General features: G+C 37.0%; 1 protein-coding gene across 1 annotated transcript; it reads right to left on the bottom strand.

Moving 5' to 3' along the window:
- Window positions 1-617: 617 nt before the first annotated feature.
- slc30a9 (solute carrier family 30 member 9) lies at window positions 618-24,844 on the bottom strand. The gene is made up of 35 exons (XM_066649958.1): window positions 24,767-24,844; window positions 24,181-24,304; window positions 22,233-22,286; window positions 22,025-22,137; window positions 21,862-21,936; window positions 21,715-21,770; window positions 21,555-21,620; window positions 21,033-21,230; window positions 20,073-20,218; window positions 19,296-19,481; window positions 18,606-18,727; window positions 18,380-18,490; window positions 18,141-18,230; window positions 17,958-17,994; window positions 15,963-16,210; window positions 15,629-15,633; window positions 10,260-10,408; window positions 9,427-9,618; window positions 9,236-9,253; window positions 9,070-9,126; window positions 8,869-8,968; window positions 8,583-8,675; window positions 7,354-7,436; window positions 7,038-7,096; window positions 6,587-6,654; window positions 6,021-6,123; window positions 5,568-5,623; window positions 5,336-5,471; window positions 5,209-5,248; window positions 4,979-5,050; window positions 4,570-4,677; window positions 3,978-4,143; window positions 3,673-3,802; window positions 2,927-3,040; window positions 618-2,428 (listed from the first exon to the last, which is right to left on the bottom strand). The coding sequence occupies exons 1-35, from the start codon at window positions 24,785-24,787 to the stop codon at window positions 2,384-2,386; spliced, it is 3,441 nt and encodes a 1,146-aa protein (XP_066506055.1). The 5' UTR covers window positions 24,788-24,844; the 3' UTR covers window positions 618-2,383.
- Window positions 24,845-24,880: the final 36 nt, after the last annotated feature.

Genomic DNA, 24,880 nt, shown 5'->3' on the forward strand with positions numbered 1-24,880 from the left:
TCTAACGTGACCACAAATATAGTGACAAAGATCATGTTCCGCCATCTTTCTACACTTATTAAACGCTTCCTACAGAAACCTGGTTGTCGCCTCCAGAGCTCGGGCGAGTGATCTTCTCGGTAAAAGGGAGGACAGGAGTCACTGAGCTGCTGTAAAGCTCCGCTCCTCGGTCTTCTTCAGCTCAGAGACCGGCTGCTAATCCTTCGCGTTATTCTTCAAATATTGGTTAAAGGACGCTCCAAAATCCTAGCACATTTTAAAAGGAAAATAAAGACACTCACCATCATGGAAGTTCAAAACCCATTTCAGGAACACTTCATCTCTGCAGCTCACGAGTTAAGGTTCCATTTTGAACCATGATTTTTTTAAACTAGGGCTGGAGCTCCCATGGAATTATTGTGTAAATTGAAAGATTACTGAGCCAATCCACAATGTAAGTATCGCCTATTGACGATGCAGCTGACCAGTGGATTCACGTCTTCACATCAAGGCTTTGTTGGAATGCAATAAATACATTTACAATGCTGACCACAACATAGCATAGGAGCAATAGATCACGTTTTAAAAATGTATACAAAAACATGGACTACATAAAACTTCATAAATTAATTGCAGTTTATTCAATTATATTTTTTAGAGGTCCATGAAACTACTCAAACACTTCCATTATTTATTTATTTTATCCTAAGAAACCTAAACTCACCCTGAAAAAAACCTAATCATAAATAGCTCGCATTGAGAAAACACATTTGAATTTATCTAAAGTCTTCTTTCAGCCAAATTTGGTTGCTGTAACATTGAGTTCCTGTCACTGATAGTAACATGTAGTTTTATACAAAGGTGATGTCGACCACTTTGAGATGTGTAGCACCTAAAGATGTTTCAGCTGAACCTTAATAACTGTCACTACAGATTGTCATTCTCATAACCTGTCACTATTTACAGTGGAGTGAGGCAGACATAGTTATGAAGTAACTATAGTTACTCTTTTGCTCAAACAGGTTAAAATGTTTAACGGTATGTTTATTGTCACAACAGTATTCAATTAGTATTAATGTTGTTAACAAAACTTGAATGTAAAGATCTAGACCATCTTCTGATTTTCTACATTTACTGGCAAAATACCCCTCGATTACAGGATGCATTACTCTGTACTTCCATTAATATCTGGCTTCAGAGTGTTTCCAACAAAAACATGTAACTTCAGGGTTGCACAACCAATATGTACTAAATTCTGAATCCAGATTTCAAATGTGACACATGAACCAAGATCAACTTTGACAATCATACTGTCCTCTTATATGCTAGTAGTAAGTCCAGGTGTGGCCTAAAAGGCTGGACATAGATCAGAATTACATACACAATAAAACTCACATGAAATTTTCAATGGACAAATAAGAAATGTTATTTAAAAAAAAAAAAAAAAAAAAAAAAAAAAAAAAAAAAAAACACACAGTGACTGCTTTAGATTAGTGCAGAATTATCGCTGAACACATCCAGCCAACATATCCAGTCAGCTCTACATTTGTCTCTTTAACCAAAAAAATCATACACCTCAGTCTGTTCCATCATAAATTTAATGACTAATGAGTAACTCGACACAGTTAATTTAATGAGATGTTATGACACACCTTTAAATATCTGCTTCAGTTCTCATTGAAAATGAGATTGAGAAAAATGTCTTGTCTATATAAGCAAATGCTTAAATAAAAAAGCCAATGAAATTCTTCAGTAAAGCTATCTTCAAATACTTTTACACATAGTCACATTCTCTGTCACCTCATCTGTTTTGCACTGCAATTAGAATACTTTTGGAGTAAGTAATGAATATTTGTTGCTTGATAGGCAACAGAAAAAAAAAGATACTGGGCCTTTACTGGTCCAAGACTAGTCCTGCCCATGATGTTTCATATTGCCTACAACTGATGACTGTGCTTTTTTTGTTGCTTCAAAAAGTTCATTAAAAAAACTGTTTGCAGAAACCCAAAAGGTAAATGTTACACTAAGTGATACTCCAAAAAATTGACAGAAGTCTACAGTATCTAATAGGAGATTTGAACCTGCTAAGTGAAATATCCTCCAGGTCCAGGTATCTCAATTCAGTATATATAATCAACCCAGTTCATAAGTTCTCATTGATAAAGCTCATACCAGCTTTTTGGTGCAGGCTTTCTCTCAGGCCTTTTGTGCATTCAGCAGCAACAGTTTCTGCACTGTGAGCTTATGAATTGGGCTGAAAATGTTACTTGGGCAAACACATACGTTACATGGGATTTCTGAACAGTAAGACTTAAAAGGTAGTTCTGAGTTGGTTCACTCAAGGTCCAGATCATCTAAATTATCCTTCCATTGGCCAGATGATTTTGTTCTTAAGATCACAGCATCAGAGGATCTCCAGATCAACATGCCGCACTTCTGGATTGCGTTGCTGTTTTCAAAACAAAACAATGTGTTAATTTCACAGAACCAAAGCAACAAAAATAATAAAAAATGAATGAATTAATTAATAATAAAACAAAGGTCACTTAAGGCACAAGAATTAAAAGTCTGTGTAATTATATAAGATCATGAATTCAGAAGACAGAAAATGTATAATGAAATAAAAATCTAAGAATAACTTTCATAAGTATACCTCAAGTTACAGAAATGTGTATTCTATTTTCAGAGTAGAGGGGGAGAAACTGTCCTGTTTTTAGAGTCTAAATGTCATGTCTGCGTCAGCATTCTGTAATTTCTGTATGCGTGAAGCATGTTGTATGTAGTGCTAAATCTACTCTAACAGTGCATATTCAGCTTTCATACAAGACAGGAAAAGCTGACACAAATGCTAGATAATCAGAAATGGGTTACAATGCTTACAAAGCATGTTAGTTATTTTACAATTATACATTTAGATTATAAAATCTATAGAGAAAAAGTGAGAAACCTTTAGCTCTTTCTCCAAACGGTCCACTTCTGCTCCCAGTGTGTCTATGATGTTCTCCCCATGCTTCAGCATGAAAGCTTCCAACTCCTCTGGAGTTTTCACCTGCTGAATGTCCTATAAAGCAGAATTGCCACAACATGCACATGTTTCAGATGCTTGATATTTCAAATTTGCTCCCAAATTCTGTATGATTGTAAATTAATTCAAAATATAAACAGTACATTAAATTTTCCATACAACACTATTTCAAGCTAATAACTGGTATAAATAAATAAAAATCAAGTGTTCTAAGTCATTACATTGTTTGTTATGTTTATACATTAGATTGTCATCAGCAGAATAAGCAGTCAACACCATGATTGAGCTTCTCAGCTCAGAAACTGCAGTGTACCAATGATAGTTTCAAATGATTCAGAAAAACAGTTTTTCGTACATAATAAACCTTAGAAACAAATCCTGTCAACTTTTAAGACAGACCTTGAAATAGAGGTGGGACCTAAAGGCATATTCATACATTTGAATTTACTGAATGAAGGCCAAAATATAGAGTTAAATCTAAGCCACTTTTAAGGCATACCTCAAATTTTTTCTTGGAAAAACTTGATTTTATTTAAAACTTTAAAATGTGCAGTGTTGTACTGATAACTGTATTACAACTAAGATTAAGTTGCATGCTCAGGGATATTGCACAAACACTAGAAGCAGTAATGGCACAAATTATTCCAGTGTCTTTGTTGTGTACATACACTGAGGATCTGATCAATGTCCTGCTTTTCCAGATAAGAACGTGTGACAACGCGCCCATCAAAGTCTACCTCTGCCTTGAACCGTACTGTACTCAGTCCCATATCTGTGGCCTTCACGTCGTGAATCGCTCTGTGGAAACAATACAATCAGACATTGAAAATAATACCTTACCTTAGTGCATGTCCACACAGGGCGTTTACCCAACATTACCCACAGAACAGAACTGTGCCTTTAAATTCCAAATTAAGAAGAACTTAAAGCATGGTAATACTTCAGCTCATGCTACAGGGTGGAGGAGGCTGACCTGACAGCAGGGTCACTCTCCAAGAACTCTGTGAGCTTCTGGACATGCTCTGCTTGAATGGAGCGGCCCAGCAGAGCCTCAGTGTTGGTGTAGATAAGAAACGCAGAAACTGTGCCCAGTAGTGTACCCACACCCAGGGAACCCAGGCTGTCATAATACGGATTACCTAAGGGAGAGTGAGAGTGAAGGTTAAAGCAGGTGAAAAAGACAGAGAGATAGAGAGAGAGAGAAAAAGATAAAAAATGATTTAGAATTATAAGAATTATAAGAATTAGAAATAATTAAGAAGTATATTTTTTATGATTTGCTGTTTGCATATCACTAAATGTTGGTTTTCCAAACAGTTTGCAAAACAACTCTACTCAAAAGCATTTGTCAGATCTTTTTACAATAATGGGGAGAAAAACTTTATTGACTTCCAAAAAGGAAATCTGGAAACATGCAGATGTTTAATATTTGGGAACTGATATAACAACATTTTCAACTTACTGTGAACAATAATGTTGATAATATTAAAATAATCATTCTGTCAATGACTAATGGAACTAAAGACAAAAAATAAATGCAAGTAATGTGAGACAAACATACTCACCCGTTAGTGAGGTGAGACCCATACATCCCGCAGCCAGCATCACTCCCAGAACAGCTGCGGCATCCTCCAGCAGGACCACATTGGTACTGGGGTCTCGGCTCTGCATAACTGAAAGCACACGTTCAGCACAGCTCACCAAACTCAGTTAGGTTCAGATACATTCTCTACACTCCAGAACTTTGAGACTAAGAGCACAAGCCAAGAGCAACAATGGCTCAGTGTGTTAGCCTTGTTGCAGCACTCCTGGAACAATTTCAAAACATCTTGCACAAGCACAGTAGCCTTAAAACAAAACAAACCTGCTCCATAGCTGTACCATTACGTAAGTATTTAAAAAACAGAAACATAAGTCAAGATTAATATTAAATGCTTAACTGATTTATATTTAACTGATGAAAGCCTGTCATACCATATTCATAGAAAGACACTCCTTCCTTGTGAGCACTTTTCCGGATCTCATTAATGGCCACCAGTAATGTTGCTGTGAGAAGAAAACATATTAAAGCCCATAAATCACACATACAGTGCAATGTCCACTCTCACTATTCACCACCACACGGTTAAAATTGCTTTAAATATAATTAAAATAAATCCATAAAAACATATCTAAGTGATACATTTATGGAGATAAATCAGTACCTCCTTCAGAAACTAGCGATCCAGCCAAAATGCAGTATGCCTGCAAGACATAAACAAAAATAATAGAGTAATAGGTATTGATCCTTAAGTATTACTATTCCTCACATATAAATGGGTGACCACTAACCCACAGTAGTGACTCCATTGGTTGAGGGTGCAAAAGACCCATAATGCCATGGTACCAGGACAGGCCAGCTCCCATCATAAAAATGCCCACTCCACTGATGAGAGAGGCAATGTAGCGCATGTTGGAAAAGCCATACCTTTGATACACAGAGAAATACATTAGCACCTCTTGGAAGTGGAAAGAAAAGAAATTAATTCCTTCAATGTAGAGTTACTCATGTGAGATTTCTTACGGGTGTACAGCATCTGGGTTGCGGACTGACTGACTGATGCCCAACGCAAGAAGCGCCTGAACAGCCAACATAGGCAAAGGGCAGATGACAAAAAATATATCAGAATTACTTATAATACTCAATCTCTAAATAAACCGAGGATTATTTTATAGAAAATGAGGAAAATTACAGTTAGTGTGTTTACCCTTAAATGCAAAATCATCTTCACATAATGCACATAGTCCAATTTCCAAGACTTTAACTTGCTCCATTTTTTAACAATTAAAAATAAATATGTATTATAATTTGCATAGAAAGCAGAATTTGAAACAACAATAAATGAATAAACAAATTATAATAATACAAAAATAAAATGTAATTATGTGATGACACATAGCACAATTTATTTGGTCTTAGATATGCATTTAAGAGCTAGAACACAGAGACAGAGAGACAAACAGAAAAATATTTTACCTGATTACAGGTATCAGCGAGTGAGTGAATTGCCTCTGAAAACATGCTGGCTGATCCAGTATAAACCCATGCCAGGAGTTTGAAGAAAAAATTCAGTCCATTTCTGTGGATCAATAGTAGAAGTATTTAAACTCAAATATCTCCACACGTATTAACTTTGAATATCAATGTAACAAGAAATGAGACATGACAGGTTTTGCATGACATATCAGTGGTGCTAATCTCAACTTCAAACTATAAAGCTGTCATTATTTCTATAAAACTTGGAATTGATCATCTATTACTTTGGAGTAACAAAACTAGACTAGAGATGAACAAAGCCTGGTTGTCTGATGCTGATTTAACAGGGACTTTTCATGTGACTGCACATGTTTTATAACTAAGTCAGTCTTTAATCTAATAGAGGAACAGCACAAAGCCACTCAGTCTCGTTCTACTACCTCATGTCATCCTTCCTGAAGACTAAACACCAGTAAGTTAGGAATGTGTCCCATTTATTGATAAATCCCAAAAGGCTTACTGCTTGCCTTAGAGTCTTATAATTTACAAAGCACTCAGAAACTCACATGCAAATAGCTACCATCACCACTTTTCCTGGGCCCTGGAGGAAAGTCACCCTTTTGCCTGACCGTGGCTGTGAAAAAAATGTTTCAAATTATAATTTGTTTAAAATAAAGATAAAAACAAATAAGCTGCTACAGAAATATCAACAAATCAATCAGAACGAATATGGTAGGTAACGTGTATGTGTAAGAATATGGAGCTTACATTACACTCATTCCAATCAAAAAGCATTCCTTTCCCTTTTCCCAAGAATGTGCTTGAATAAATTAACTGTATAATTAAATAATTCAGGGCATTACAAACATGAGATTTGTACAACTAACCCCCTGCAAAAATGACCTATTTCTAAACAAGTCTACAGGGCTGTTGCAGTTTATTTTCAATCAGTTTGTTGTTTACATGTTTGATGCATAGCTTCTTGTATGCAACATATATATAAATATCTAATCTGACCTTTGTGTTTCCCCAAAAATCTTTGTATTCCTTTAACAGTTGCTGATTTCGAAATATATCTAAGAAAAAGCAAGAGAGAAAGAGAAAAAAAAGATATTGAGATATTATTAGAATAAGTATCCATTATTCAGACGTACTTTCACAAATACTGATTTTAATATAAGGTTAAAGTTGCATATTTATATAGTACATATTATTAAATCAATTGTCTGGTTGTCTTTTGTTATTCTTCTTAATTTATGAACCCAATAATTTAGTCGGTATACATACACTGCTGAACTATGTTTAATTTTTAAGATTATGTAAGGGTATGTACTTTCTTGGTACTCTCTCTCCACTTGTTTCCTGAGTTTTCTCTCACGAGCAAGTGCCTCCATACTGCCCCAAACATCCAGAGCCCTACAAAATATAAACCAAAAAGAACCTCACTGAAACCCCAACAAATCACTTAAGGCAGAGCAATACTTAGGCTGTTTTCACACATGAAAATTGGGACTAAATCCTGAACCAAAGCTTGTGTTTTGTTACACTGTATACATTTGATACAGTAAGTTTCACACTGCAAATTTACTGAGTGGACTAACAACCTACACCATGTCATCATCACCTAAATGGGCTGTGCCTGCCAATGCCTGACTGGGTTACAGAGGTCTCTCAGTTGAGCACATGGTCACTTTGGCAAGTAGGCAAAGAGGGGAGAAAAAAAACCAACAGATTCATTTCTAAAATGTACTCTATACTAAGTTTGTAGCTCAAATCAAGTTTATATCTTGTGCAAGACAAAATAAACACATACATTTCTTACATATGCTGTGCTTAGCCTACTTATATACCAGCTCCATATAAACATGTATATTTCCACTTTTAATGGTTTAACACTTAGCACTTCGTAGCTGATTACAGTGTCTCAAACCATGCCCAACTGTATTTTATCTTCAGAAATACAGAATGCCATATCTGATAATTCAGTACTTTTAATGCACCGTGTAGTGAGCTAGCAGTTTGGGGTGAAGCAGTAGTAACGCATTGGGAATTGCAGGTATTTCAATTATATTTATTATATTTTATTTATTAAAATATAATTACATTTAATTATTTTTACTACAGTAACACAACACAAAAACTAAGGCAAATGGTGTGTGGGACTGGAGAGAGGCCTTATATGTTATTCTCCATCATGTGTACACCTAATCTGAACATTGTCATAAGCATGGGTCATTTTTATCTAATTACTGTTATTATTCTATTGTTTATTAGGTGATAAGAGACTGATTCAACACCCTGTCATTTAACCAAAAGTCTGACCCATCCAACAAAAAGTGTTTATATTTTGCACATGAACAAAACCTAGTTCAGTTTGATCCAGACCAGACCCTTAATTTTCATTTCGGACTGTGGTCCAAGGGACCTTTCTTGCATACTTTCTCGCCATTTTCTTTCAGACTAAAGTGAAAGGACCAAACGTCTGGACCAAACAAGCTGTGTGTGAAAGCACCTTCTGACACAGTTGTGAATACTATAGTTTAATGAGACAACAGTGCATACTTGGCCTCCACATCTGAGCGCAGGAAGACTGTAAACGCCTCAGTGTCATCATGGGGGCTGCGCCGCCGGATCCTCCTCAACTGCTCCAGGTCACTAAAAACATATACACCCAATGCAAACGAACACCACATGTAATAGAAGAGGGAAAACAATGATTAGTGTTAAACAGGTTAAACTGCTTTGGGGCACTATAAAATAGCACTGATCATGTTTATTTAACATAATTTTAGCTTAAAGCTCGATTGTGTGAGTGAACCTAGTTTAAAAACACCAAAGTGCACTTTACCTGGGTTTGAGGCAGAACTCATTCATTGCCCTCACAGCAGTGATGAAATTGTTCTGGGTGTATTTAGTACCATATTCCCTCTTCTTCAGTACTGCCCTTACTGAAAAAAAGAAAATAAAAAAAAACCCAGTCACACCACTGTGAACAATTAACAGCCATAATCAGTTAATTACTCAGTTAATTAATGGCAAACTACATTACCTTTCACCTGAATGTTCTCTGCTTTTGTTAGACCCTGTGGTTTTGAATCTTTTGGATCTTAAAAAGTAACAGCATGATATAATTATAATAATTACTAATAAGTATTATAATCATTCATATAGGATCTTCTAATCAACTACAACAAATGACAAAACAACTCACTTACCAGAGGGATCACCATCAGCTATATAGGAAATAAAATAATATATATATATTTGTTAAATATCAGGCTGTGCCTTTGGGGGGGAAACAAAAACAAGAAAATGCCTCACCACAATAGAATGCAAATATATATATATATAAATAAATGCACAAGGAAAAACAAAACATAAATAATATAAACAATGATGTAATTACCAGCCACCTCTGTGGAGGGTGGACACGTGGACAATTTTTCAGTGGGTTTTGGCCCATCAGGATTTTGTGGTGGTCCATCTTTACTGCTGCCAGCAGTAGAATAGTACTGAAGCTGTGCCCAAGCCAAAGAGGCCCCTCTGTAGTCAGGAAAACTAAACCACAGGCTGTGGACTTTACCTCCACTTTGCCAACCTGTATGCAAAATCAAAGGATTTCCACTCAAATATGAATACAGAGAACACCTCAATATATCTGGGCATCTTTCAAAGAAATCTCTACTTTGCATGCAAATACAATTTTGGCACGGCTGACATTTTTTTTTATTAAACATTGAACGTTGCCTTTAAACACATGCAGTGAGAAAATTCTTGATTTATTCAAAACTATGCGAGTATCACAGCTCAGGACACATTTATCCAGTACATCTGACACTGCCCAAAGTATACTGCATGCTATGCTTAGTTGCAAGGCACCAAATACATGGCCAAAAATTTTACTTTATGACAGAACTGGACAGTACAATCAAGTGTTTGCAATATGGATACATTTTCAACATACACAGATATGCACTTTCCTGCACATTATTAAGTTGCCTTGACAATGGCGTCACAAGTCAAAAATAAAAAGACTGGCATTCTTCTGTTTCTATTTCCCTGTGAGGGCTGTGCATTTGCTAACATTGGTATATTATTTTAGAACAAATAACCCACTCAGGATCATACCAAGTCCTCTAAGGGGTTGGGGGTCACAACCACTTGATCAAGAACCCCTGAGCTAGGCTGACAATATTATCACTTCACTGATTTAAATACTGCTGCAACATAGTAACTTACCATAGCACGGCCGTATTATTCTGGGACGTAGCTGAGACAGATGGGCTCGTTGCTGCATAGAGACCCTGCAGAAGACTTGCCATGGTCTATGGCCCAGGCTGGGGAACATCCCGGCAATGGCAAGACAGAGTGAGAGACACTTGAAGCTGCTTAGGAGTCAGAAAGAGGATGGTGTGGTATTTCACAAAATTATAACACACCTGATAAATGTTACATTACATAATACATCAAAACATTTATACACTTGCAAATGTTTGAAGATCAGTACAATAACATTTGTAGCAGTAGTAGAATACAGACGCCATTTTTAATTATTTAAAAGGGTTTATTTAACGGAAAAACTGATTCTTTTGGGCGAAAAAAACAACCCACAGCACATTGACATTTATTCTGCATAAAGACGTTTGAACTCAACTAGATTTTATAGGCTATGGTGTAAGGGGTTCTATAAAAAAGGCGTTTTTAAAAAGAGATACAACAGACCCCAGAGGCCTCTGGTGATTAAAAAAATTAAAGATGATTTTTTTTGGCTTTACAAAAACGAAGGACACTTCAAACTTTTACGATGATATGGGGGGACCTCTGATGTACGATACAGTGGAGTATAAACAAACTTTTCTAGCGATACAAGAACTTAAACAGCTCTGATGATTACTGAATATTATTCTATAAGATAGAAATGCACTATCCAACATCTAGACTGATACATTACTAAAGCACTTTATGGCTCGCTGTTAGCCTTTTCAAAGAGACAACTACATTGCACTGCAACACAGCTAGCACAGGCAGGAAATCACTAACAAAATAACTAAATAATTCATTAATAAGGCGTGATAATTAGCTTTGGGGCTAGCTAATCTGTCACAGCCTCTCAGGGACCTTTCCGTTCCACCTTAAATACTGCAGCGATGACACTAGCCTGTCGACATTTAAGGTGGACCAGAAAACTCGAATACGTTGGAGAATAAGAACCGAACTTCAGCCAGACATTGTTAACCTCTAATGCGTTCCTTTCATATAAAATTAGACTGATTGGAGTGGTCTTCCCGAGTCTGAGTCTCTTTAAATTAGGATGAGTTCAGCTCTACCCGGTCTCTCTTCATCTAACATTAGCCAGGTTAGCTTCCCGGCTAACAAATGAAAGACGAATTAAACACTCGCAGATTCACACATAAACTGTTCTACAGTGCTATCAGAGCATCTGCAGTGTACCGTATATACCTTTATGGTGCAAACTGTCCTCCACATCTCAGTCCATCTTCTGTGTCAGTCACTGAGCTCACTGCTCGTTCATCGCCAAACTCTATGAAAACATTCCCCGCGTCAGATCTCGCGAGACCAAACCATAATTAACTATTACGGGGAGCAAATAGAGAAGCGGAAAAGATGATGATGAGGAGCATTAAACTACACTATACCCGACATGCTTTTACAATCATATCCAATATCTACATTAGTACACGTGAAAAAGCCAAAGAGATATACCCGACTGGTAAAAGTTGAATTATGGATTTGTGAAGGAATAACAATGCAGACAGTGTTTGTGAAGTTAACCCGGAGACCAGCATGTTTTTCGATTTAGCCATCATTTATGAACTTCATCTTTAGGCTTAAGTTACCTGGCTAACTGAAATTCTGCTTTGTGATATACCCCTTGGGCAATCTAACACTGAAATATTTTACATCAGTTTCTGTAAGGACGTGTGCCAATTAAAAAAACTTTATGCCCGATATGGAGAAGTGGACAGGAACACACTGACAAATGAGATCAGAGCGGCCTAGAGAATCTACCCTGAAAACAGGTTTTTAGTTTTTTTACTTTGCTTATGACACATAGGCTACAGAAGACAACATCCCCGTGCTGAGGTAAACAAAGATATCCATCGCTCCTCTCCTACTTCCCGAGTGACACTCTGTGTATATGACACAGCACTGTATATATGTTAAGATGTGCCAGCTCAACACAGTGAAGACTAGTAGGGCAGCGGGCCCATGGTGTCTCCCCCTCCTGTCTCAAAGCTTGTGCAGACCAACAAGCTCCAGATTTTTTGTCTTCAGATTTTCAACCGTTCACTGGAGCTAAGTCCTCTCCTGTTTCAAACATAATACCAGTCTACAAGAATTCCTCCATCAACGTACTGAACCACTAAATCAAATCAAATCAAATTTATTTATATAGCGCTTTTCACAACTGATGTTGTCACAAAGCAGCTTCACAGAATTCCAGTTGACATGAAATGTAAAAACAAATGTAAAACCCTCAAGTGAGCAAGCCAGGGGCGACAGTGGCAAGGAAAAACTCCCCCAGCTGAGGAAGAAACCTTGGGAGGAACCAAGGCTCACAAGGGGTGACCCATCCTCCTCTGGTCAATCTACTGGTGATGATAGTTAGTAGTCCATGAGAACTTCAGTGTAGGGACAGCTTCAAGGCACTTGGTGGTTGCTGGAGCGTGGGCAGCTGGTCTGAAGCGTGGAGGAGGGTCTCGACAGTCATCCATCAGTGTCCAGACAGACAGGTGGGCAGTTGTTTACTCGGAAAGATGTAAAGGGATGGAATTAGTTTTGAACTGTTTTGTGTTTGTAAAGTAGAAAATATGAAAATTTCCAGAGTGTGGCTAATGACTCCGGCAGATCTGACTATGACAGCTTTAACTAAAAGGAGAGAACCAGGAGGACACACAGACACGGGAGCATCCTGAAACACTGGCATCCCTCCGCTCCACCGTCAACAAACCTGAGTGATCGCGAGAAGCGGCGGGACGACAGCACCAGCGTCTCAGTTTACTATAATTCCCTGTGTCCATGGACCCCCCGGATCTGCCGCCTTTATCTATGGGGGAGCATTAGCTACCAAAAGATAAACTAAACAAATGAGTTTTTAGCCTAGATTTGAAGATTGCGACTGTGTCTGAGTCCCGAACATTTTCTGGAAGATCATTCCAGAGTTTGGGGGCTTTATAAGAAAAGGCTCTTCCCCCAGCTGAGGCCTTCTGAATTCTGGGAACAATTAAAAATCCAGTATTCTGTGATCTGAGTAAATGTGGAGGCTCATAATAGGAAATTGTATCTTGAAGATATTCAGGAGCAAGCCCATGTAGAGCTTTATATGTTAATAACAAAATTTTGTAGTCAATGCGGAATTTAACAGGCAGCCAATGAAGTGATGATAAAACTGGGCTGATATGTTCAAATTTTCTAGTTTTAGTGAGGACCCTAGCTGCAGCATTTTGAACTAGTTGAAGTTTTCTTAAATTGCTGCTGGTGCATCCTGACAGTAGTGCATTACAGTAGTCAAGCCTTGAAGTAATAAAGGCATGTACTAATGTTTCTGCGTCCTGAAGGGATAAGGCATTTCTAATCTTAGCAATATTGCGAAGATGTAAAAAAGCTGTCCTAGTGATACTACCTATGTGTTGATCAAATGATAAATCCGGGTCAATTATGACACCAAGATTTTTTGCTGCTGAACCAGGTTTAACTGGAAAGTCAGCTAGATTTAAAATTAAATCTGATAATTTATTTCTTGCCACTTTTGGACCCAAAAGCAGGACCTCTGTTTTGTTGCTGTTTAGAAGGAGGAAGTTACGCAACATCCAGCCTTTCACGTCTTTTACACAGTCCTCTATTTTCTTTAATCTGTGTTTGTCATCGGGCTTGGCTGAAATATACAATTGTGTGTCGTCTGCGTAACAGTGAAAGTTAATGTCATGGTTTCTTATAACTGTGCCTAGCGGTAACATGTATAATGTAAATAATAATGGTCCTAAAATAGAGCCTTGTGGAATTCCAAATCTTACTTTAGAATAATTTGAATTTAGATTGTTTACTTTTACGAATTGATAACGTTCCGTTAATTAAGATTTGAACCATAATAGGGCTGTCCCTGTGATTCCAACCATGTTTTCTAACCTTTCTATGAGAATATTGTGGTCTATTGTATCGAAGGCTGCGCTTAGGTCAAGAAGCACCAACAGGGATACGTGGCCTTGATCAGAGGCAAGAAGAAGATCATTTGTTATCTTGACTAGAGCTGTCTCTGTACTATGATGTTGCCTGAATCCAGATTGGAATTTTTCATATATATGATTCTTATGTAGATATGAACTAAGTTGTTGGGCCACAGCTCTTTCTAAGAATTTGGACAGAAATGGCAAATTAGAAATAGGCCTGTAATTAGACAGTGTACTAGCATCAAGATTTGGTTTCTTGATCATAGGTTTAATAACTGCTAGTTTAAAAGCTTTGGGTACATGGCCCAGACTAAGGGATGAGTTTACTATAGTTAAAAGAGGATCAATAATAAGGCACTACAGGCCTGTGGCACTCATAGCTGTTATGATGAACAGATATGAATAAGTGACATTTGTCCACTGAAAAACAATGTACTACTTTAAAAAATATAATAAAATATGAACACAAAATCATTACTAACTCCTCTATACACCAACAACACAGAAGCTGTTTCTATCCTAATGTCATCACAATTAAAAACAGCTGACCAGCAACATGATCTACAGGGCCAAAGACAGATAGTATCATCAGTGTTATTACACCCTGCTTCAATCCATGTCTATTGTAGACCCATTCCAATATATCAAGCACATTGCAGTCGTTTGGGCTGATACACTCATTTATGTTAATTATTTCCTATTGTTCTTGGTTATTTTTGAACATTGCATGTATGTAAACAATTTGTACGTTGCCTGTCCTATAATTTGTATTTTGAATATTATGTAGTTTATTATGTGAATTTTATGTTTAGTGTATATACCCACATTAGTAGAATACTGGTGTGACACAAACATGTTACTTAAAATGAAATTAAGGTTTCTTCAGATTTGCTCAGGTAAGCTCAGCAAAGAGATCCCATAGTAATTTAGAAATTTAATACACAGAAACTAATAGTTGCTTGCTTGGTATTAATTATGCAGAGTGGTAAACATAGTGCATTCACCAAGTGTCATATGAACAAAAATTTTTTATCATTTTTTTTTTATTAACAAATCCTATACTTTTATTACAAAAGGCCAGAGAGGTTTCCATTTATTATTTCACTGGATATCCAGGATCACTGTTCCTTGCAAACATTCCAGTTAGACCATTTGCAGACAATATATTGCCAGAAAAAAACAACAACCACAAATCGAATTGAATGCTACAAGGCACATTCAAATTATCTAAATACAATTAAGTTAATGTCCAACTTATTAGAACTGTAGAACACTACCATGTGGTAGTAATGAATATATAGCTTGATGTGATCAAACCAATATGTTGAATACAATTATGAACAGTGAGAAATGTAACAATTTATATATCAAACAAAGGTGAAGACAAACACAAATATACTGGCAGTAAAAACACTGTACAATATCTAAAAAGAATAACAACTTAAAAGAAAAAATACAAATCTTCAGCTTCAATCCCACTCAGATAGATCTTCTAGTTCTTTAAGCCATTCTTTCTCAACCTAAATAAGCAGATTTTTTACTTTAATTTACTTTATTAAAATTAATAACTGATTACATCATACTAATGCACTATAAATTATTAACGGGCAATTTGCACAATGATAGTATACAACCTAATTCCTTTATCTATTTAAATGTCTATTTTTATTACTTAAATAATCAACTATGGCAGTTTAACCAATTCTCTCAGCAGTATTTGCATTTAATATTACAAATATAACTAGCTTCTCACCTGTTTGTTTGTCAGTTCAATATTGCATGAGGTTGCGGGTGATGACTTTGACACGTTCACTTCAAGCTGTCTTAAGGACTGTTGTGAAGAGGACATATGGCTCGCCTGGGAGTCCAGAAGCTCCCAAGTGTTTTCAAAGGGGTCTCCATCCACATTGATCCTCGCACACTGTTTCTTAGACACTGACACTGGACATTCTTCTGTTTCACTGTGAATTCTCTTGCCAGGTGGTCCTTGATGTTCACATGCTGACAAAGTGAATGATAATCCATCAGAAGTTAGAAGCAGTGGTGACCCAGCTGAAAAGACCACTAAACATATTATGGTTTAAATAAAACTCAGAATGAAATAAAAAGTTCATCTTTATCTATTTTTTTCAGTTACACCTCATGGCTTCATTGAAATAGAGGGGGAAACAATTCTGAGGAACTAGTTGCTAAGAATTAGCATGCTGCAACAGCTTCGGCCACAAGGGAGCAGGCCAACAAAATAGACTGCTACCAAGGTTTGCCTTAAAAGCATGCCACAGGGAGTGAGCAGAAGCGAGAAGACTATTTGAGAGCTCTACATTCACTCCAATTCATTTTGCGGTGCATTTGAACCAATAATATCAGTATTTCCTAACCGTTTCCGATTACAACACAGCCAGGTTCTCTTCTACTGAGAATGAAATTTCTGTCATTTGATCCACAAGCTTAACAAACCTGTCAGTTTAGAAATTAACGTTTTATAAACATCAATGCTAAAGATAACGTGATAAAGCTGTGGGCCAAAACAACGTGCACGGTTAGACAGGCTTATGGCAATGAAAAGCATACTCTCATAATCGTGGTGAAAAGTGTGCATTTATTTTACACACCTGTAAAAAAGCTGTTCATGAAGCAATACAGCTGATTATGATGTCTTTGCTGTTCATTATATGAATTCTTATAAGATGTCTTATTTTCCATAATCTTTGACTGGCTTGTAATCATGCCTTCTTGTGTGATCTGCTTTTCTCCCAGTTTTTAAAAAATAATTTGAATTAATATTTACTAATTATTGTCTATAGCAAATGATCATACCCACTGTTTATTTGTAAAATAGTAGTCAGTGTCTTTTCAAAAATCAATATGAGTAAGTTGCTAAATGCAGTGAGAATGAAAATGCCATTGGTAGAATGAGCCAGAAATAAGAGATTTATTTATGATTAAACTGTAACTTACATTAGTGCATATAATTATAGTTTTAGAATCCACATTATACTTTTTATGACTAAAACAGAAATATTCTTCACTAATGCCAAAATGAGTGCAGAAGGATCTCACTAACTCTATGCTTACACAAGTACATCAAAGCAAAAACATATCCATTCTGAGCAAGGCTTTATTTTCGAGGGGTAGGATGGGGGGATTTTTTCATGCAGCTACTACATACAGAATGGTTTTAACGGCATGCCAGAGACTTGTGTCATGTGGGTGCCTGTGCAGTCTCTCACTATCCCATTATTCATTGAATGAGAAGCTGATCCAGTTCAGGGTCACGGTGAGTCTGGAGGCTACCCAGAATCATTGGATGGGAACACACCCTGGAGGGGGCGCCAGTCTTTTGCAGGGTGACACACTCACACATTCACACCTATGGAAACTTTTGAGTCATCAATCCACCTACCACATGCATGTTTGTGAAACCGGAGCACTAGAAGAAAACCCACGAGTACACAGGGAGTATAGACCAAACTCCTCACAGTCACCCGGAGCGGGAGTTGAACCCACAACCTCCAGGTCCCTGGAGCTGTGTGACTGCGACACTACCTGCTGCGCCACTGTGCCACCCCAAAATATATTCAGCTGTTTTTGTTATGCATAATTTATATATTTATTATTAAGAACAGCCAAACAATTTGTCTCTCCTGTGGCTGTATGATGGCCAACGTGCTTGTGTCTCGGCAGTGGCAGTCTTATTTTTTCACACCATTTTCCAACACAATATCACTGGCAATTAAATTTAGCTTACCGTGTTCAAATCTCTCACTGACATTCTGCTCAACATTCTGTCAAAAAACAAATACCAAAATTCTTTATATTCTGACCAAAACATGTTCATAGGTATTATAAGCTTTCTAGACATATCCAGTTCTCAAACAGTGCATTGTGCATCTAAGTGAAAAGTAGGAGGGTTCATCAGTACATGTCTAACCTTACATCTTCTGTTGGAAATAAAGCGACCACCTATGACTCTCTGAAGAGTTTGATGCATTGATTTAGACAGGTCATTTGTGTTCTTTACCTAAAACACAAAGTTACATTACACACAGACATAAATGTTATATTTAATTGTAAAATATGTCTGTCAGGATATTCCCTCCTTAATGAATTGTTCTGACTATATAACAAATCACAAATATTCATGAACAGACCAAAATGGCTATGTAATACCTTCATGCTGTTCAAACAGGCTGAATGAAACTCTGCATTGCTACTACTTTTCACAATGCCATTCACTGAACTCACAATCACAGACATGGCAGACTGCAGTGTCTCTCTGGCCTATATTCACAATATACAAAGAGTGCAAAACAGCTACAGTAGTACCATAAACACTTGTGTGTGTGTTTGAGTGCAATAAATAATAAAAATAAATAAATAAATAAAACCAGCCTGCCTTTTTTCTGCATAGGAATCTCCTCATTGCGTTCTCCAGGGTAGACTGCAGCTCTGATGTCACTGTTTCCACATTGTGCCAAAGCACCCTGTCCAACTGTCTCTCTAAAATTTCTTCATTTGCTTAATATGTTTCATTAAGAAATCAGAAAATGGTTAGAAATAAAGAGAAAATAATATAAGCAACAACACATTTAACTTTCAATTTATCATAGCGTATTATGGTCCAGGTTTATGATACAGATTTTAAGCTAAATGGTACTCAAACAGCATGTTTTTGGTCCTAAGAGTCTAGTCCCCTAAGGGGACTACCATCAATTTAATACTATTTGTACACAATTGAAATATTAATGTGTACAATTAGTGGTTTCATCTGAAATGCCACTCTACTAAGTAGGTTTTTTTTACTATAAGAAATTAATGTAAAAAAACAAGAGTTGAGTTTTTTTTTACCATATAAAGTTACAACTGATATCTTAGTAATATAATTATGCATATTGTCTCTATCCAATTAAAAACAAGCATCTCCTAATAAAGTAACTTAGAATGTGTTAAACAAAAAATCGACAAAAATAGAGATACATGCTTTAATTTGATATATATATATATATATATATACACAAGTCATATGACACAAGTCAGTGAAATGGGCAAAAGTGATATATCACCATAATTATAACACGACACATACTGATAATGTCGAAGAGTTGGGAATTGAATGGATCTCTGTACTGAATGAGAAGAAAAAGAGTGATGGCCTGGTCCACAATATTGACGTCTGACTTCACGACCTCAGTTAGAGCCTGGCTACATGCAGGCTCTGTTTCCAAAATGCATTTACCATTTGTAGAAAACTCCATCTCGTAGAACAGGGGATCTGAACAGACAATGCGTGGAGTTAATTCCTTGCAAAACAATTTTTTTCTGGGCAAAGATCATAAAAGTATAAACAATTTTTGTTAACACTTTTGGTATTTTCTATACCTATTCAAATAAACTTTAACTTAAACTTTAACTTAAACTTTATTATTTTCCGACACATCTAAATCCAATACAAAACAGAAGAACCCCATACAATGCAGTTAAGAATTGGTCTATTTAAAATCAAAGCACTGTAATTATGGTAAAACACTGTGTTCTAAAGTTGACAATGCTACTATTATCTACAGCTACTATTTTACAGAATGCCAATGGAGCTATTTAGGTAGGTGATATCTTAATGGAATTGCAAAATGTTATGTCCCTTGTAAAACTGTCTGAAGTCTTTACACCAACTAATTTCTCCCATATTTAAGATGTTGAGCATGAGAACCAGATGTTTATTTACATTTTAATAAATTCTAGCATTTAATATGCACAATTATTGAGGCACACAATTTTATCCAATTCGTATTGAGGTGTTTTAATGTTTTGTTTCATTGGGGTATGCATTATGAAATAAATAAACAATTCCTGTCCTGTATGTTACCCTGGGCTGTATGTGTATCTGAACAGTGAATTCCATCCAGACCCAGTTTTCCACGGAGTAGAGAATGAGTCAGGCTGCGGAGGAAGCTTGGCTGTGTCTGACCCTTTCCTTGCATTATTGGGATGCCACTGGGGCTGTATGCTATCATGTGTTACATATGTTAAGGAATACATTCTCATAAATTAATGCATGCAAAGACTGAGTCCACTGAGTTGATGCATGCATGCATGCACATATAGACATTTAAGTGAATAGTTGACATCTTAGTCCATGGAGCCAGATCATCTACAGTGGTATATTTCATCTGGTCCTACTCTGTACTGCAGGCCAATTCATATCAGATTAAAAAGACTATTTACATTTATGGTTCAATTGTGCAAATTTTGTACTGTTTTTCCAATTGTAGTTAAGAAATAAAATTAAATTCATTTTTTTTTGCCCTGAAGCTAAGAATTAAGTGAAAATAAAATAAAAGCTTAGAAATCATAAATCTACCATCTTACAATCAGGTGAAATAAACACTTGCCTTGAAGACACTTCATTAAATGGTTGTAAAATAATCTCAAAAGCTTTGACTGAAGTGGTAAATCTGATTTTTAGACAGTGTGATCAAATTTAAAGTTAAAAATGAGCACTTTTGACTTAAAGGAGAGACTAGATATGCATTTGCTCAGAGACACACTGGCTGTTTAAGAAATTATTCATTCATTATCTGTAACCGCTTATCCGGTTCAGGGTCGCGGTGGGTCCAGAGCCTACCTGGAATCATTGAGCGCAAGGCAGGAATACACCCTGGAGGGGGCACAAGTCCTTCTTTAAAAATATTTTTTGTGGCTTTAGCCATTCGTATATTAAATAATCTGATGTAATTAATCTATATTTCAATTAAGGCAAATGTATAATTACATTTCTGGCTTAACTATCACTTTAAGGGTTCTTCTGAAGTACATCATAAAGGATATGTGTATGTGTGAAAGACGTGCAGGCCAGTTGGGGTACTGGTTCATGCAGGGGCTGAGACCTGCCAGGCTAGTGACACTGACCTCACCACACAGGCCAGCCTCAACAGCTTCAGGGGGAAGCAAAATAGGGAATCTCTCCCCTACAACTAGGTGTAAACGACAACAGGAAGGGAGAGAGCCCAAAGAGAACAAACTTCTGAAAATAAAATAAAAACAATTTTAAAAACCCAATTGGTTTCAAATTGGTTTAAAAAACATGTCCAAAAGCCTTCAGGTTAACCTGATGAGGACCCATCTAAACATAAGAGTGATCTGGAGAATATTACATTTTGAGTTATGAAACATTTGTGTGTTATAATCAAGGCACATTGAAATTATTGGATGTAATGAAAAAATCCAAGCTACTGCCACTGATTGGTAAAAGGCAGAAAACACATTTCATTGTACACTGTACAATGATAAATAACTGCATGTTTACATTTACATTTATGTTTGCAGTTATATGAATAAACCTACAAACCTGGCAATGGCAGTACTATCAGCAATATAATAGTCCATCACTAGCTGAGCATGTCTGCTTTTAAAACTACAAGGGAACAAAAATGTTAAAAGTGCAAACAACAGGCTCTTACAGCTGCACAATTAAATATAGGTAATTAAGTGATCACCATATTATTAACCTGATTATGTGCTGCCATGTGTTTTCTCTTTTCTTCACTTTGAAAATAATCTCAACCTGCAACAGATAAAACAATGAATCATAACCAGGCACAGAAGCATAAGTTTAGATACAAACTGTTTAAAAAGACTAGTGGCTATGGTCTCACCTGTGCATTAAACAGACAGAGTCTTTGAAGAAACTTTACAATATGCATCTCCGTATCTAAGCTTGTCTGGTCTACCTGTAAGCAATTAAATGTAGCACATCTGCTCAGAGTTTTTACCTACATGCAATATTCAGTCAGGAATGATGCATTACAAGACACACACCTGGAAAGAGCAAGTGAAATGTAAAGTCCCGAAGTTCTCTGAAAACCTGAGGGCCTCTTCTTGATAAGGACAGTCACAGAAAGAGATAAAGGAAGAAAGTGTTTCTATAACCTCTGAAAAAGGCCCAAAAAGCAATATATAACGATCAAAATCTCCCGCTTGGTCATGCTGTCTCGACAAATATGCAACAAACAAAACGCATAAAAACCTGACATCCTGCCATTTCTGGAAACTCTGTCAAACCACTGACCTGCAGCTGCAACTGCAAAAAAAAAAAAAAAAAAAAAAAAAAAAATATATATATATATATATATATATATATAAAACAGAAAAAAAATAACAGACACTGCAAAACAATGTGAAAAAAGTATCCAGACACCCCATATAATTGGTGTATTTAACTACATATTATATCCTTTTTCCTGCAGGTTAACACAGTTCTTTGAGGCTTAATGAAACATATATGCCTTAGACTGGCCACAATAAAAGGCCACTCAAATGTGCAGTTTTATCACACATCACAATGCCACAGATGTCTCAAGTTTTCAGGGAGAGTGCAATTGGCATGCTGACTGCAGAAATGTCCACCAGAGCTGTTGCCTGTGAACTGAAAGTTAAATTCTCTACCATAAGCCATCTCCAAAGTCGAATCAGTGAATTTGGCAGTACATCAAACCGGCCTCACAACCGCAGACCACGTGTAACCACACCAGCCCAGGACCTCTACATTCAGCATCTTCACCTCCAGGATCATCTGAGACCAGCCATGCGGACAGATGTTGCAACAAACGGTTTGCATAATGAAAGAATTTCTGCAAACTGGCAGAAACCATCTCAAGGAAGCTCATCTGCATACTTGTCTTACCCATCGGGGTTCTCCACCTGACTGCAGTTTTTTGTCATAACCGACTTGAGTTGGCAAATGCTCACATACAAAGGCGTTTGGCACATTGGAGAAATGTTCTCTTTATGGATGAATCCCGGTGTTCACTGTACAGGGCAGATGACTGCGTGTAAGGCATTGTGTGCGTGAGCAGTTTGCAGATGTCAATGTTGTGAATGAAGTGGCCCATGGTGGCGGTATGGTTATGGTATGGGCAAGCATATGTTATTGACAACTAACACAGGTGCATTTTATTGATGCCACTTTAAATGCACAGATTTACCATGACTAGAGCCTGAGGCCCATTGTTGTGCCATTCATCCATGACCATCCCCTCATGTTGCAGCATGATCTTTAAATGGTGAAAATAGTGGCCACACCAGACTGGTTTTCCCCCCAGTACAGTAAAAGTAATCTGCACATTTAAGAGTGGCCTTTTATTATGGCCAGCCTAAGGCATACCTGTGCAATAATCATGCTGTCTAATCAGCATCTTGATATGACACACCTGTGAGGTGGATGGTTTATCTCGGCAAAGAACTGCTCACTCAAGGCCTCAGCATACTTCTCTTGAAACGAAATTTGCGAGGGCTGGGCGAACTGAGAGCGCCTTCGCTCGTATTCTACTGAAGATGCTCTGAGATTTGCTCCTCATAATCATCCATGTTTGTGTTGTGACATGCCTCTTTTGTACTTAAAAAAATCTTTAAGTGCCGTTTATGCTGCAGAGTACGCCAAGCTTCAGTGTGCACGACACAGTGAGCGAAGCCTCCATACAATGCATGCCATTGTTTTTCTCCTAAATTACATTGTATTTTTTGCTGAAGCCAGGCATAGTCTCCACAAGAAGTATGCTGAGGCCTTAACACAGATTTAGATAAATTTGTGAATATTTAAGAAAAAAAGGCCTTTTGCTATGCAGACCAGATTTCCAAAAATAGTGATTTAGTGGATTGAACAGTGAGGTTTTTAATAATATTTCCCCTTTAAGATGTCTGGGTGTGCTATAAAAACCCTCAGCACTGAGCTGAGCTGCAGTGGAATTGCACTCACTGGAGTGACAACATCATCTTTCAGTATCTCCAGAAGTTGGGAGCAATGTTTGTGATACAGTACCTTATCTCAACATTGATTTTTGGCTTAATATTAACAGACCCAAAATTTAACGAATGCAAAACCTTATGTTTCTGCAGCAAAGGGGGGCACAATCACTGGAAGAACTGCTGTTTACATATTTCTGGACACTTAATATTTTATGCAATTTTCTTAATACCAGTAAAAATCTGTTGATTATTCTGCAAGTTGGACTCATAGGAAAGAAGAATCAGCAGTCCTCCTCCATTCTTAAGTCTCTTACATTTACAGACACGGTACAGGAACATCATATACCTAATGACCTGAAAGAAAGTTAATGAAATATACGTTACGTATCAGCAAAAAAAGTATGGACGTTACGAATACGTTAGCTAGATACATAGCGGTGAAATTAGATACAAGTCTTAAACGAATGTTTTCGGCACTCACATAAAGGCACAACGTGATTTCAAAGGGCATATGAATGCGCTAAAATATCCCTAATAAATATATAGTGTGCATAGATCATACAGTATTTCATATCTCAGACATGTGGAGAGCGCCAATTGAGACTCAAGTTACTCGTCATTCACGCTAGCCGTGTTAGCAGTAGCTCGTCATGAAATGTTACTGTTCGGTTTAATAGGTTTTATTGACAACAAAAGCGCAACCCTATTGCTCAGCGTGCAGTATCCTATGACTATTTACTATTTAGAGTTATACAGTTCACTAAACTAGCTTGTCATTATGATCTATTTCTAAATTTGATCGTGCTAGTTTGTCACCTGCTGCAGTTCAGAGGACATTTTGTCTGAGGGACGAGTCTGGAATTCCCTCTCCAGTTACACATCGCCTCCTGTGGATGCGATGTGTGGATGCCATTTCTTTTTATGAATTAA

This window comes from Hoplias malabaricus, chromosome 17 (genome assembly GCF_029633855.1).
Source record: "Hoplias malabaricus isolate fHopMal1 chromosome 17, fHopMal1.hap1, whole genome shotgun sequence".
Taxonomy (NCBI): Eukaryota; Metazoa; Chordata; class Actinopteri; order Characiformes; family Erythrinidae; genus Hoplias; species Hoplias malabaricus.

What these genes read in the sequence shown, in the direction of transcription:
- slc30a9 (XM_066649958.1), bottom strand. Translation starts at nt 24,787, where the DNA reads ATGTCCTCTGAACTGCAGCAG. An exon ending in ATTTCACTTGCTCTTTCCAG is followed by an intron (nt 21,937 to 22,024) that starts GTGTGTGTCTTG and finishes AATTGCTTACAG; the next exon opens with GTAGACCAGACAAGCTTAGA. An exon ending in GTTTGGAGAAAGAGCTAAAG is followed by an intron (nt 2,429 to 2,926) that starts GTTTCTCACTTT and finishes TTTTGAAAACAG; the next exon opens with CAACGCAATCCAGAAGTGCG.